This window comes from Phasianus colchicus, chromosome 6, assembly GCF_987193195.1.
Source record: "Phasianus colchicus chromosome 6, bPhaCol1.hap1.1, whole genome shotgun sequence".
Lineage (NCBI taxonomy): Eukaryota > Metazoa > Chordata > Aves > Galliformes > Phasianidae > Phasianus > Phasianus colchicus.
This window is the reverse complement of record NC_143441.1, coordinates 21,235,531-21,249,790: the sequence shown is the minus strand read 5'-3', so window position 1 is coordinate 21,249,790 and position 14,260 is coordinate 21,235,531. Positions and strand designations below refer to the sequence as shown.

The 14,260-nt window shown below is 51.7% G+C and overlaps 2 protein-coding genes across 10 annotated transcripts in view; both read right to left on the bottom strand.

Moving 5' to 3' along the window:
- Window positions 1–1,106: 1,106 nt before the first annotated feature.
- Window positions 1,107–3,984, bottom strand: HOXA2 (homeobox A2). The gene is made up of 2 exons (XM_031590140.2): window positions 2,816–3,984; window positions 1,107–2,217 (listed from the first exon to the last, which is right to left on the bottom strand). The coding sequence occupies exons 1-2, from the start codon at window positions 3,195–3,197 to the stop codon at window positions 1,472–1,474; spliced, it is 1,128 nt and encodes a 375-aa protein (XP_031446000.1). The 5' UTR covers window positions 3,198–3,984; the 3' UTR covers window positions 1,107–1,471.
- A 942-nt stretch (window positions 3,985–4,926) lies between these two features.
- The window catches only part of HOXA3 (homeobox A3), a 34,687-nt gene continuing 25,353 nt past the window's right edge, over window positions 4,927–14,260 (bottom strand). For 7 of the 9 annotated variants that reach the window (XM_031590144.2, XM_090142637.1, XM_090142639.1 and 4 more), the window contains exons 2-3: window positions 10,363–10,951; window positions 7,065–9,010 (exon numbers count right to left, since the gene is read on the bottom strand). In XM_031590144.2, the coding sequence (XP_031446004.1) occupies window positions 8,241–9,010; window positions 10,363–10,834 (1,242 nt within the window). In that variant the 5' untranslated portion in view covers window positions 10,835–10,951 and the 3' untranslated portion in view covers window positions 7,065–8,240. Of the gene's footprint in view, window positions 6,276–7,064; window positions 9,011–10,362; window positions 10,952–12,685; window positions 13,899–14,260 lie in introns of those variants that run through there. The other 2 variants (XM_090142642.1, XM_090142643.1) reach the window with 2 other exon arrangements.

Sequence of the window (14,260 nt, the reverse complement as noted above, 5' to 3'; positions counted from 1 at the left end):
ATGACTTTAGGAAGAATTGCGTTCAGCCCTTCCAGCCATAACCCACGCATCCCGGCTCCACAACACGGTGCAGAGCTGTGAGGCGGCTCTCCCTGCACGGACGGGCAGCGCTGCGCCGTTCCCAGGCCCCCGCTCTCCTCGCACAGGCTCCCCACGCACGGAGCCGCGGCCGCCGCCCCTCTCGCCCTCCTGGGAGCCCCCACTCGCGTCCCAGGGAGGGGATTCGCCCCGCTCAGTCCCGGCCGCGCTGCTGCCCGAGGTGTGCGGGGGTTTCCCAGTGCGGCTCAGCGAGTGGGGACCTCGAGGAAATCGCAGCTCGGGAGTAAAAGCTTTCCCTTTTGGGTCGCTCCGCAGGATGGGGTTGAGCAGAAAATATCGTCCTCTACGACCCCTCACCGCCCCCAAAAAGGACCGAGCGGAGGGTGCGATCCCTTCCCCGGTGATTTGTGCGGCCTTTGGCTGTTGCAGGCTCTGACTTCTCCCTTCCTTCTCCTTTTAGGGCTGATCTCCCGGACCACTCAGCGCGGGAGGACCCACCGAACGCATTCTGTGAGCTCAGATTTTTAAGGTTCCCAGCCAGCCTGCTGGCTGCTCATTATGGTCGAGAACAAAATACTATGCTCGAAAAAAAGAAAGAAAAAAAGAAAAGAAAAAAAGAGAGAGAGAGAGAGAGAGAGAGAAAGCCTTTGGTGAATGTACCGGGCTCATTTCTGCAGGAGACACGCACCCTCCTGACCGTGCCCCTCGTTTTGTCTGTAACAGAGAAAGCTCTCCCTTACGCCTTTGTTAGGGTTGAGCATTCTCAAGCTCCGCGTCCGCACGGAGATGCTATGGTTATACACTAAAGGGAAGAAATCGCCATAGGAGCTGGGAACGGTTTGGGTTGGTTGGTTTGTTTGTTTCCCCTCCGATAACCCCCGCAATAAAGAATTCGAACGTGTTTTTCCTCTCTGCTAAATGTCCTGCGTTGCCAACGAGAGAGAGATGGCAAGGTTTGATTATTAGTGAGTTAATAGTGAAAGGGAGGGGGAGAAATACCCGTTGTGTTATCAGTGTTCAAAGGAGAGAGGGAGAAAAAAAAAAAAAAAAAAAAGAAAGAAAAAAAGAGAAAGCGCCTTGTAGCAAACAAGAATTTATTCTACCAAAAATACTTATGACAACGCATCCTAATGCAATACAAAAATAAAAAGAAAGTGACGATACGATCCCTATATGATCACTTTCTTACAGACCTCATATATTGCTTTCGTCGAAGGACCTAGAACGCGGCTAGGTTAAAACCGAAGACAACTAAAACTTGATCAGAATCGGTAAAATGGCACGGCGAAGGGAGGGGACAAACAGAACGTACCGACGGGGAGGTGGGGGGAGGAGGGGGAGGAAATAAAATTAATTCACTGGGAAAAAAAATAATAAAGGGGAGGAATGAGGAGGAGAAGGCAGGACCCTGGGAGAGGACGTCTTTAATTTCTCAGTAATTCAGATGCTGCAAGTCAATCGTGGTGAGCGTGTCTGTAAAAAAGTCAAAGCTGTCAGCGGAGATATCTACGGGGCTGTCCAGAGAGCCCGGCAAACTGGGGGAAACCGCGTCTGAAAGCTGGAGGCAGGAATCTGTGGAGAAAACGTTGAAGTCCTGTAAAGAGGGGACCTCGAGGGCCTCAGGACTGTCATTGTTGAGGCCAGCTGCGCAGTTCTGGGCCATTGTTGAGAGGCAGTTTTGAACAGTGGGTGACTGGTGTTGAAAATGTTTCAGATTTTTCTCATTGCTCGTTAGAGGCGAAACGGGGAAACTTTGGGATTCGCCATTGTGCGCATTCTGCGCCTGCTGCTGCGAGAGCGCATTCTGCTGAAACGCGTACCCCTCCCTCTCCAGCAGCGCTCCCGAGACGGTGCCGAGGGCTTGCTCGAAGAGGGCTTTCTCCTCCTCCTCGTCCTCCGCCGCCTTCTCGGGGTCTTCCAAGCCCTTAAATTTCCCCTCGCCGTTCTGGTTCTCCTTGCACTGGGTCTGCCTCTTGTGCTTCATCCTGCGGTTCTGGAACCAGACCTTCACTTGCCTCTCGGTCAGATCCAGCAGCGCTGCGATCTCGACCCGGCGCGGTCTGCAGAGGTACTTGTTGAAGTGGAATTCTTTCTCCAGCTCCAAGAGCTGCGTGTTGGTGTAGGCCGTCCTCAGCCGCCTAGATCCACCGCTGCCACTATCGGGGATTTCAAGGGGGTCTGTTAAAAAAGAAAAAGAGAAGGCGAACCACCGCCACCACCACCACACGCACACGCGCCCCGGAGCGCAACGAAGAGCGGGGGCGAAGCAGAGCCCCGCGCACGTCGGGGAAAAGCGCGGATGGCACCGCGGCCCCCGAGCCCCTCGCGGCCCGGGCTGGAGGGGGGGCAGCGCTTCTCCCTCTCCCCCCGCGTGGAAGCGCCTCTCTATCCGTATGTCCTCGCGGCGTAAAATAGCGACTGCAACAAAATGGCCGCCCTCGGCCGCGGGACCCCATTGTGCGGCGCCCGGAGCCCCCCGGCCCCTCGGCGCGCCCCGCGCCCCCCGCTCCGCGCCCTCCCCACGCCGCGGCCAACTTTATATCGGCCATCGCGCGATTGATAATTAATGCATCAGCCGCCGAGCTGAGCGGGAGCAATCTATCACTCTTCATTACTGTCAAATAGCCCGGCTCTAGGACAGCGAGACAAGAGAGGTCAGCTCCAACTCAAATAAATCATCCCGCGTTGGGGCGACTCGGGAAAGTTGGGCTCCGCGCGGAGCCCCGTCCGAGCGGGGGCTGCGGGCGGCCGGGGGGCGGCGAGCCCCGGGACTGACCTTTGTGGCTGAGGCAGGCGGGTCCGGCGGCTGAGGCGGAGGCCGAGGCGGGCGGCAGCGAGGATCGCTTGGACGCCTTTTTCTCTTTCATCCAGGGGTACTCCGGGGGCGGCGGGGCGCCGGCGGGGCCCGGGCTGCCGCTGCGGGCGCGGGGGCTCGCCTTGGGGCGGCCGCCGCCGCTGTGGCGAGGGTGGCCGCCGGGGTTCAGGCTGGGGATGGTCTGCTCGAAAGGAGGAGGAATCAGTGTCGAGTGTGAAAGCGTCGAGTTCTTGATTGATGAACTTTGAAATGTATCACCGACAGGGGGAAAAGATGTCAGGCACTCAGCAAGCGATGGCTGACTATTGATAAAACCGATCTCTCGCTCGAATTCGAAATTCATGGCCTTCAACTCGCAGCCCCCGCGGAGAAAAAGTTCCCTCGGATGCCGGGGGCTCGGGGGGGGAAGGCCCAGGAAAAAGGAGAGAGAGGAGAAAAAAATATATCATAGAAGATCGCTGGTGGGGTGTTTTTTTTCTAATTCACTGATTACGGCCGTATGGGGACCGTGCTACTATTAAACTATTGAATTCATGGAGACAAGGTTGAAATTGGACCGAATTGGCTGTCACATGATTGCCTCTGCCCAATGACAATTTGGGCTTTAATCAAAAGAAGCCACTGTCTGTTTGATTGATCCAAAAAAGTCGGGAAGGAACGCCTCATTGGGGGCCAGAAAGGCTTTATTTACACTTTTTTTAAAGAGGGAAACGGTATCTCCCGCATCCATCCCCTCGGCGTCCTAATCTGAAATGATCGGGGGGGGGGGAGGGCGCGGGGGTGCGTTGGTGCGGCGGCTGCGGGGTGTGTGCGTGTGTCCGTGTGTCCCCGCGTGTGTGCGCCCGTCCTGCAGCCCGCTGCCTCCTCGCCTCCGCCCGCGCACTCTCCCCTCATTGTTTGGGACTGTCAGGAAAGCGCTTTGCACCTCACAAATCATTTAAGCACCTCAATCTGACGCCGTGAGTCATTAACAAAGTCGTCCATTAATCTTCAAAGTTTTGACACCGTCAGGCCCCCACATAAGAAGTTGCACCCAGGCAGGAGTCTCGAGTCTTGATTTTTTCCTGGAGAATAACACTTCCTCCAAAACTACTTTACCGCTTCAGACTCAGCCTCCATGGGCTCCTCTTTTTTTTTTTTTTTTTTAATAGTTTTTTTTTCCTTTTAAATTTTTTCTTTCCTTTTCATTTGTTTTCTCTCTCTCTCTCTCTCTTTTTTTTTTTTTTTTTTGGTGGCCAGCTATTGTACAGTACGGAGAACAATTGGCCGCCGGTGCCGAGCCATTGTTTAAGAGGATCTTCCTCAGCAATCTTGCTTCTAAGGGAAGAGTCACACAGGCAGCAGCAGCCCCCGCGCTCCGTGACTTCCCTCTCCAGTTGCCTTCCCGGGATTGGACCACAAAAAAGTGCCCTGCGAGCACCGCTCTGGGCGAGCCAAATCGCGAGGCTGCAAAGGCGGCTGGCCGGTGCCTCTTTAAAAAAAAAAAAAAAAAAAAAAAAAAAAAAAAAAAAGAAAAAGCCAAAATCCTGTGCCTTAAGCTTGCAAACGCGACTCCCGTCTGCTGGCATAAATTGCTTAATAACCGTAGTAGGCTGGGTCTGGTGAGTATTTTCGATTACCAGGAGATATATGGGCTGGTAGCGGGTTTGTTTTCACGGGGCCAGCAGAGCTGCGGGGTGATAACCTGGGGCACGGCTCTCGTCTCCGAAGCTTGGCTCTCTCCGTCGTTTCCACGTGCTTCCGCTCGGTCGGGTCCCGAATTCGGACGCTTTGGGCACAACCGGGAGAGCGGGTGACAACGCCAGGGGCGTCCCCGGCCCGACGAGTCCTGCGCGCAAAGCCGGGCCGGGGGCCGGGCAGGAGCTGCGGGCGATGTCCGTGTGTCCTCCAGCTGCCGGGGAGCATCACAGCGCCGGGCGGGGCCGTCGCTCTGCATTTTCGAGGTTGCCAAAAGGGGGGTCGGCAAAGCGTCTTCTTCGTGTTGCAAAAATAAAGAAGAAACAGAAGAAGAAAGAAGAGGGAAAAAAAAAAAAAAAAAAAAAGGGAAAAAAAAAAAAAAAAAAAAGCCCCAAGCACTCAGAGGACCGGTCTACGTCCAGACTGCACGAAGTGCATTTTAAAAATCGGTTTTAAGTTAATGCACCCTCAAGATGTAGCATATCTGCGAAGGCATTGGAGAGAGGGGGAGGGGAGGGGCTGGGAGGCTTTAAATGGGCTTTTTGGTGGTTGCTTGTTTAAATAAAATATAGAACGAGACTTGTCATTTAATCCCTCGAAAGGGATGCCTTACAAATATCGATGCTGTTGGAAAATGCAAAGGGTTTAATTTTCTTGCTTTTAGTCCAAACAAAGCTCTGGTGGTGTCTGCGCGCGATCAATCTTGGCCGCCAAAAGGTTTGACAGCTTCTGGCCCTTAAGAACACATTTAGAGCTTCTTGCTCTTTCCAAGATCAAATGTGTCCGAGCAAAGAGGCAGAGCGAGAAACGCGGGTAAACAAGGAAAAAAACTGCTTTTAAAATATGCTGTTGGAGGGCTGCTCTGCTGTGGGAAAAGCCCGGCTTTATTTTGCTTCTCTGCGCCTTCCTCGGGGTCGGGCTTTGCTTTTTTTCTTCTTCTTCTTTTTTTTTTTTTTTTTCCTCCTCGAAAATATTGGGATTAACAGCAGGATGGCAAATAATAAAGAGGGAGGTTTGGACTTTAACCGGGCTTTGTGAGTAAAACCTGCGTGGGTGTCTCTATTCTGCACATTTGTTCCTTGTGGTCGTCCTAATACAAAAACCACCTGGAACAAAACCTTTGGAGAGGGGACGCGAAATTCTTGGGCAAATCAATTACTTCTGCCTCCAGAGGGATCTTTTAATCGGGCGAATCTCAAATGCAAAAATACAAATTCGTATTGCCAACGTGCAGGCTCTGAGGATGGAGAGAGGAAAGAAGGGGGCAAAGCCGCCTGTCTTTTTCTTTCTTCGGAGTGGGAGGGGGAAGAAAAGCCGAATTCCTTCTCTACGGATATTTTCAGAAAAGCAATCCTGGCGCTAAGCCTCACAACCCGAGTTCACCGCCCGTACCGTTACCTTTTGTTTGATCTATGGCACTTATCTGAGGGGTGGGGGGCGTTTGGATTCTCTATATTCGCTAATTGGAAAGGAGCGATGCCTTGCGACGGTGCCAAAATGCCTTCTTTGCCTACAAAACAATAACGGGTCGTTGGTCTGCGCTGGGCAACAATCGGGTTTCGATGAAAAATCTCGGAAGAAATCACCTTCCACGGTTCTACATCTCCGCCCGTAACGCGCAGCACGGTGCGAATATATCCGCCATCCCTTTCTCTGCCCGAGCACTCTTTATCTACTTATGCAGAAAAGCTCTCTATAGATTCGCGGCTGCGTGGCAATGCTTCGGCATCAGGCAGGGGTGGCTCTGGGAACAAGATAAAGCCCAAAGATTAATAATATTTCAGCGTGAGACCAAAATGGCGACATTTTTCCTTTGCTCTGGAAGATACAGATGGCAAACAGCGTGCGCGATTATCTACACGGCATAGGGATACGTCTCTATAAACGCGCAAGGGGATATTTTACCCAGTCTATTAAGGTCCGCTTTGATTTATCTTCCAAGTTTCAATCTACAAATTACGGACATTTGGCCTGGAAGGAAGAAACATGGCATTTAAACACGGCGTTGGGGTTCCTGCCTTCACGCGGACCGGCTCGGCCCGGAGACCCCCGCGGGTGCCCGCTCACCCCCGCGTGTCACAGCCCCGCCATACGAGCACACGCACGCCCACGGACACGCGGGGGGCGGGGGGGTATGGGGAGGTAAAGGCAGCACGGGAACTCCCCTCCCCCACTGCCTCGAGCTGCAGAGGGGGGGAGGAGGCTTGGCCAACAGGAAACGGCCCCAGATTTAAATCCAGAATTATAACACTAATAATAAAAATAAAAGGAAGACGAGAGTGAGAACCCACTCCTTTAAAGAAAGCGGGGAAAATGGCAGTGGGGGTGGAGAGGTGCCCAGAGGCAGCTGTGCCCGGCATCCACCCCACAACTGCGGCTGGGCTCTGCAGCCTCCTTCCGCTTCTCCTCGGTCCCCATTCGGGGAGCCCGGGCACCGCGCGGCCCCTCCGCACCGCACCGCACCTCGCTGGGCCTCAGGCCCCGCGCTCGCCCCCGTGCAAACGCTCGTGCACGCACACGGCACACTCCCTCCCCCCCCCCCCCTCCGCGTGCACACCCGCGGTCCGCGTCCCCGCCTTCCGCACCGGGCGTGGGAGAGGCGGCAGGGAAACCCAACAGGAAAAATAATCCTAATAAATCCCTCTCTCTATCTCTAAAAAGGCGCTACGGAGCCGTGCGGTGGGAAAGCTGAGCCCCGTGTGGGCTCCAGGCGAGTCCACCGACTCCCCGCGTCATGAAGGTTTCTCCCTTCCTCTCACTGCAAATAACGTGGCCTTAACTCTTTATTATTCAGAATAAAAACTTTATTATTTTTTTTTTCAGAACGTGAGCAGCAAGGAATGTATAACTTTCAACACAAATCTAAGCCTTTCAGCTTCACACGCCTTCTTTCCCCCTACCTGGATGTTACAGGCATCAATTATTCAAGCTGTGATCTTTTTTTTTTTTTTCTTCCCAGATTTTATTGCATTGTTGTCATCACAGTTATCATTTTAATAAAGGAGTTATAGTTCCCTTTCAAATGATATTTCCTACGCGTGCCGATATGCCATCTAACACATGGCCAGGTAAATACCTCCTGAATATTCAGGGTACAGATTCTTTATATATATATAAATATGAACAAATGGGGATAAATAAAATTTTAAACACTTAGATTATTCAATGTTTGCAAAAAAAAAAAAAAATAATATAAATAAATCTGAATGTTCACCAGCATACACACATTGAAAGACTTACACGTATCAATAACTGTCCAGGGAATCCCTGTCCAAGCGCTTCTGATGTCTTTCTCGCTATTTAAAAGAAGTGCAATAAAAAAATTGCTTCCCCGTGGGATCAATCATGTACGAACAAATTCACATTTAAGAATTCCTTTTATAGAAAATTTGTTCATATACCCTGTTTTGATAAAAGTGTAGAAGGTAAAGTATAAAGCCTCTGTATGCTCCCAAAGTGAGACACGAGGCTGCAGTTCAAGAAGATAAATATCCACTAGTGAAACTATAGAGCAATTCAAGCAACAAATATTGCTACGTCACATAAACTAGAAAACGCTTTTACCAAAGGAAACGAAACAAACTAAAATGAACAAAAGAAAGAAGGAAGAGAGGGGAGGAGGGCGCGTGGTGGGGAGGAGAGGCAGAGAGGAAGGGGAGAGTACTTTAAAAGGTTGGGGCTTTGCGTTCCACCTAGTGACTCCTGGCTCCTACAGATGGGTGAGTTTGGGCGCTTCCTGAATTCTTCCCTGAGAAGGATGGTGAGCTGTAAGGTCTGTGTATGTCGGGTGCGGGTCGCAAGGTCCGTGGTGGTGATTGTTGCCCATCGGCCCAGCCCCGCTGTAGTCCATGTTGGCAGAGGGAGGATGAGAGAGATGAGTTAGACCAAAGATGGAAGGCCCAGAATTGGTCATGGTCTCCACGTAGTTGCCCCCTACATAGACGGGGCTTCCCTGTATATGTGGATTCCCATAACCGTTGCCTTGAAGAGGATGAGTATCATATTCAGGTGTCACAGCTGCTGTCCCCGTGTATCTTTTTTGAGGAGGTGGGCAATTATTAAGAGGAGCGGTATACGATGCGGGGATGCCATAGGTGTTTTGATGAGGCTTATTAAATGGCGGAGGTGACTGGGGCTCGTAGGGAACACTGTTTACTAAAGAATGCATAGAGTTTAGGTATCCCCCAGCAGCTGGAGGGACGGGGCTTCTGCTTGGGGACTGTCCTCCTGAAGAGGTCATCATGCCCTTGCCCTTTTGATCCTTTTTGTATTTCATTCTGCGGTTCTGAAACCAGATTTTGATCTGTCTTTCTGTGAGATTGAGCAAATTGGCCATCTCAACCCTTCGTGGCCTGCAAAGGTATCTATTGAAGTGGAACTCCTTTTCCAGTTCTACCAGCTGGGCACTTGTGTAAGCCGTACGGGCTCGCTTAGAGGATGCTTGGCCTGGGGGGCTCTTATCACCAGCACAGCTCTCACCTATGTAAATCACACAAAGAACACAATCAGATGGTAAACCTAGACATGGCAACCAGAGACAGCGCCCAACAATGTCAGCAGCTGCCCAGCTCTTGGACATGAGATGCCCACATGTGCAGCATGTAACTCCAACATGAGCTCAGCCACGCCATGCTTCAAGCCCCAGTAGGCTTCCCTTATTTTACTGGTACCATTGTTCGGCTACACTTGCTTCAATAAAGAATGACAGGGCGCAACATATCTTGAGCTTTGCGTAAAGGAATAAGGAAGGTTCAGGGAAATAAAGAAGGTTTTAGAAACTCAAAAGGTGAACCTATTGTTCCGCATACATACCAGGCTCAGATCCTTTGAGAACTACCTGCTATCCACAACCATAGAGATCTACAGCCCTTTCTTCCGATAACCCTGCTGTACATACATAAGCTGTAGATGTCTGAAGGTCAGATATCTACATATAATGTTGTAACACATAGAATTGGCAGTATAGTGTTTCTCGCACATCCAACATTAACATATGGTAGTGATTGGGAAATATAATGCACATCAGAAGAGCATATGGCGGCTGTGCTTGCGTACAGGCATATTTAACTGTTATTGCTTTTTAATAAAATAAATACACGCTGTGGAAGTCTGTAAACAGCAATATTATCAGAGCTTTAAAAGTACACTGGTAGAGACCTTTGCTTTAAGATTTGGACTCTATTTCCAAAGCACATTTATGAGAAAAAGAGGAAGAGGTAAATATAAACACAACTCCTGGGCACTGAAGTAGTGCTGGTGTTACTGATTTGGGTTTCCTTGAGTAATAAAAGTGTTAATGTACACTGCCATCCTCCAAAAAATATTTTACAGGCTTAAATTTATGGCACTCCAGAAGACTTTTGTTTACCAGTCTTGTAACTTTGCCAATCAGCCTGTAAAAGTAGGAAGAGGTTTTGACTGCACACAGGGGCATTGATCCCAACTGCACATGATTATGAGCTATTTTATTTGCGTTACACTTCGGCAGAGATAGGTCACTGTCTTATTAATCTAACAGCACAGTGCCAACAAAGTACTCGGGACAGGCCCCTGGCTCAGGGCCTGGGCTGCTCGGCACTGGTGTGATTTACTGGATGGGGGATTACCTATGAAATGTGATAGATGCAGGAGGACACAGGCATTTGAGCCGAAGGGAAACCAAATCATATTGGATCCATTCTGCAAGGCTGGGAAAGATCCCAGGGGGTTGTTTGGTCACCGAGATCCCATCGCAAGCCAACAAGCCCCTAACCCTCCCTTCCTTCCCAAAAGTGAAGGTAGCCAGGGCTGCCCCCTCCCCGCAGGACACGTGAGGGGAGCGTTTTCCATACCTGAACTGGAACTGCTGTTTTTCTGCTTTGTGTTTTGCCGAGACTCTTTCATCCACGGGAATATCTGTTTGGAAACAGTGGGCGAGTTAAGAGCCGGGCTCTTAGTGGGGTTGGCAGGGGCAGGGTTGCTGCTGGCATTTTGAGATGGTGAGGCCGAGGACGGAGGTGGAGGCTGTGCCTGCGGGGCCGGAGGTGGCTGCGGTGGGGCCTGCGGGTCAGCGAGACCAGGGGGCTGTAGAGGCTGGCTGGGGAGGGTCCTCATGCAACTCTCACTGATGTCATTGGCCTTGTGGTGGGACACGGCGCTGCCGGGGGACTGGAGGGAGCACGCGGGGCGGTGGTACTCAGTTTCCACAAGTGACGAAGACGGAGGATATTGCTGCTGACTCGCATTATAAGTGAAACCATTTGCTCCTTGGTAGGGGTAGGCACCATAGATTGCAGAGCTGTCGTAGTAGGTCGCTTTTTGCATTTCGTTGTTTCCCAATATTTATTTCGCAAACTGACAGGGTCTTGACACCCTTGGAGAATAACATTGGCACCCCTCTGTCACGTGGCACTGCTCCTCCAATGGCCGCTCCGGGCAGACCTGGGGTGTGGGGAGAGCAGAGCAGGGTGAAGAAATGGTGCAAATCCATCTTACTTTCAATAGCTAAGTGACATGAAAGCCATAAAAGAAAAAGTGGTCAGCAATATTTAGCAGCATGACTTGGCCTCAGGCGCAGAGCGTTTCGATGTAAAAGCTGCCTGGATTTACTGGCAGCTACAAATATGTGCTTTGCTGCACCGGGATAGGGTCTTTCTAGGGTTTTTCCTTCCTTTCTTCTTAAGAAACAGGGCAGGGCACCACACGGCAAAGGGGTCAGCCGTTTATCACTGCGAGGCTGTTTTAATACCAGTTGCTGTGATAAGGCTGATAGAGGAATCACTAATGCAAAGGGGCTGGGCTATCACTCCATTCCAGCTCCACAACCAAACCCTCCCCTGTAACTGGCATCTTTTTATTTTTAGCCTTTCTCTCCAGGTTACGGCTCTCCGTCCGGCTTCAAAGAAATACATGAGATTGTTCACATCTACGTGTGGGAGGGGGCAGGAGCGGGGTGGAAAGGTTTTGCAGCCAGAGGTATTTCCACACACAGATCCCAAGTGATGGATTTTGGCTCGTCTATGAAATGCTCGATAGGAAAATAAACAAAGCCGGTGCCTTCTCCCCTCCGTGCTCACACACTGCCTCCAGCCTCCCGAGTCAAGCACCCTGGCACCAGCGGTTCCTGCCAGGGTGAGCCCCAGAGTGGCTCCTGCTCGGCCCTGGAGTGATAGCAGGGCCACTCCGCCACCCCCACAGCCCTTCAATACTGCATTGCCACAACCCCACGGTGACTCTCCACCCTTCCTTCCCCCGTAAGCGGCTCTGGAACCCCCACTGGACCCAGCCTGGATAGGAGCCCCTTCAGCAAGGCCAGCAGGGACAAGCTGGGTGCTTCTGCTGTTGTTTTTTAGCAGTTATTTCAAGACATTAACTTTTCGTGGAATCAGCCAGATTCTACCTGTTAAAACATGATGGATTGGAGGAAAAAAAAAAAAGAAAGAAAGAAAGAAAGAAAGAAAGAAAGAAAGAAAGAAAGAAAGAAAGAAAGAAAGAAAGAAAGAAAGAAAGAAAGAAAGAAAAAAAAAAAAAACCAACAAAACACCAGGAACCTGAAAAACCAGCGTTCATCTCCATGACCACGGCTTGAACTTTCCTTCCAACTTAGCGATAATAGGTTCTGTCTTGGAAGCTGCTATGTAATTTGATGTATGAGGGTCACTTGGCTGGGGAGAGGGTGGACACCGACCCAGAGAATGCTGCTCCTGCCCGGGCGAATCCTTTTCTCTCCCCTCTCTTTTTGCTTTCTCCGTCCTTCTGTTATCTGTTATTTTTTTCAAATTAAATTCTGCAGCTTACCTATCTGAAAATAACCAGCCCAAGAATGGCCCGCACTAATGAGAGACCTGTACGCCATCTCCCATCCAGCAGCTCGTCCCACACGCACATACATTGTTCTCAGAAATCACAGCTTGCTGCTCGTCGTCCCCTCTCCCCTTCCTGACCAACAGCTCCGTTCTTTCGGGTCACAACAGCTCTGATCTCTTTGCCACTTCCCCCGCGCTTAGGCAGCTGGCTATTTTCCCCCAAAACATCTAACGACGACAAATGCTTAGGGGCGAAATGTCTTAGGCAACACATGCACCAAACGATCTCATTCTGCGCCTTTCAAGTTATACAAGTTCTTAGAAAACAGCCTTTCCTTTGTTACATCCCAACCAAATGAAGGTAACGCACCTACAGCAAGGCGGCAGCCTCATTATTGCACTCATCAACCTCTCCGGCTGTTATTAAGCTAATAAGACAATCAAGATCTGAGGCGCGGACACCATCTCCAGCTCCTCGTCTCTCTTTCCTAACGATATCTGGGCCTGGCGTGATTTTTCTCAATTCCTTTCCTTCAGAAAGAGGGAACCGCAATAACAGGAAGGAAACAACCGGCCTTTCATGACGTCCACAACAAACATTTCGCCTTCCCCAGGCGCTCCCAGATTTGCCGGGTGCCGCCGGCGGGCAGAGCGGCAGCCCCGCAATGTTCCGCGCAAAGCTGCGCGCCCGCCTCGCCAACAATGGGCGGCTGCGCCTCGAAGGCAAAATATTAATGAAAATTCGGCCGCCCGCCAGGAAAGGAAAATCGGCCCCCGCCTTTGGCTGCGGGAGTTAATCACTTCCTAAAAGTTAGGGTAACCTGAGCGGCGCACGGCCATTACTCGCGAAAACAGCACTAGCGGGATTTATAGCGACAGGGAGCGGATAATAGCAGCGCCCTAACGGGAGCTGGCGGGGGAGGGAGGGTGGAAAGCGGAAGGTTTGCCACCCAAACTGGTGCCTGAGATGGGAAAAGCGCTCCTCGTCCCCGCCGAAGACAAAAGGCCAAAAGAACTCGGCCCCCAAATTTGCCCGCTCCCGTTTCGGCGGATCCATCCGTCCCCATTTGCACAGTACACCTCTCAGCCCTTTACCGGCCTCTCCCCCCGCCAGACAGCCCGGAGACAGCAGATGAAAGCTGCCTCCCCCAGGCATGTCCCCCTCGCCTCCCCGCTCCACGGCTCCGCTCTCCCTTACCTCCCCCTTCCCCGTCCCTAAATACACCGCATCTTTCCCCTGTAGCTCCCGGCCGAGCCCCAAACTCTGACTCCGGGACGCAAAAAAAAAGCAGTCCCCCAGAAAGATTTCCTGAAAGATAAAGACAAAGTTGAGAAGAGGTGAGGGGGTGGGGGGAGAGGAGAGAGAGCTGCCTGAACACGAAGTGTAAGGGTATCAGTCACTGCCTGGAAGGAAGCCCCAGCTTGTGAACTCTTCTTGAACCGACATTTAAGTCTACGGTCATAAATCACTGGGACATAAACTCCGCCATTCACGACTGATAGCAGCGTATTTGTGGCCTGCTTACCTTAACTTCTGACGACTGAGGCGGAAGCCAGCATGCTTTTTTTTTTTTTTTTTTTTTTGCCTTTTTTTTTTTTTTTTGCCTTTTTTTTTTTTTTAGGAGCCTCGGCGACACAGCCCGGGGAGCAGAGATTGATCTGCCCCGGCCGAGTCCCTGCGGCTGCGGGATGGGCACCGGCTCAGCTCCTCCGCGCCGGCCGGGAGGGGCGAGTCCTGCCCCGTGCGGGATGGGGACGGCTGCTCCCGACCCCCGCCTCCCCGGCTCCCTCCCGCTTCTCGCTGCCCACCCTGCCCCTGTCCCTGTCCCCTGCGCAAAGCGCGGAGGATGGGGACGTTTCCCAGGGCCGCTCCCCGCGCCTGGAGGGAATGGGAAGGAGGGGAAGGAAAGAAGAAAGGGGGGGAGCGGGGATAGGATGGGAAGGA

Excerpts from the sequence above, each read along its gene's own strand:
- HOXA2 (XM_031590140.2), bottom strand. The coding sequence starts at position 3,197 with ATGAATTTCGAATTCGAGCGAGAGATCGGTTTTATCAATAGTCAGCCA. Across the intron at positions 2,218-2,815 it reads CGCCTGCCTCAGCCACAAAG|ACCCCCTTGAAATCCCCGAT; the intron begins GTCAGTCCCGGG and ends CTTTTTTAACAG.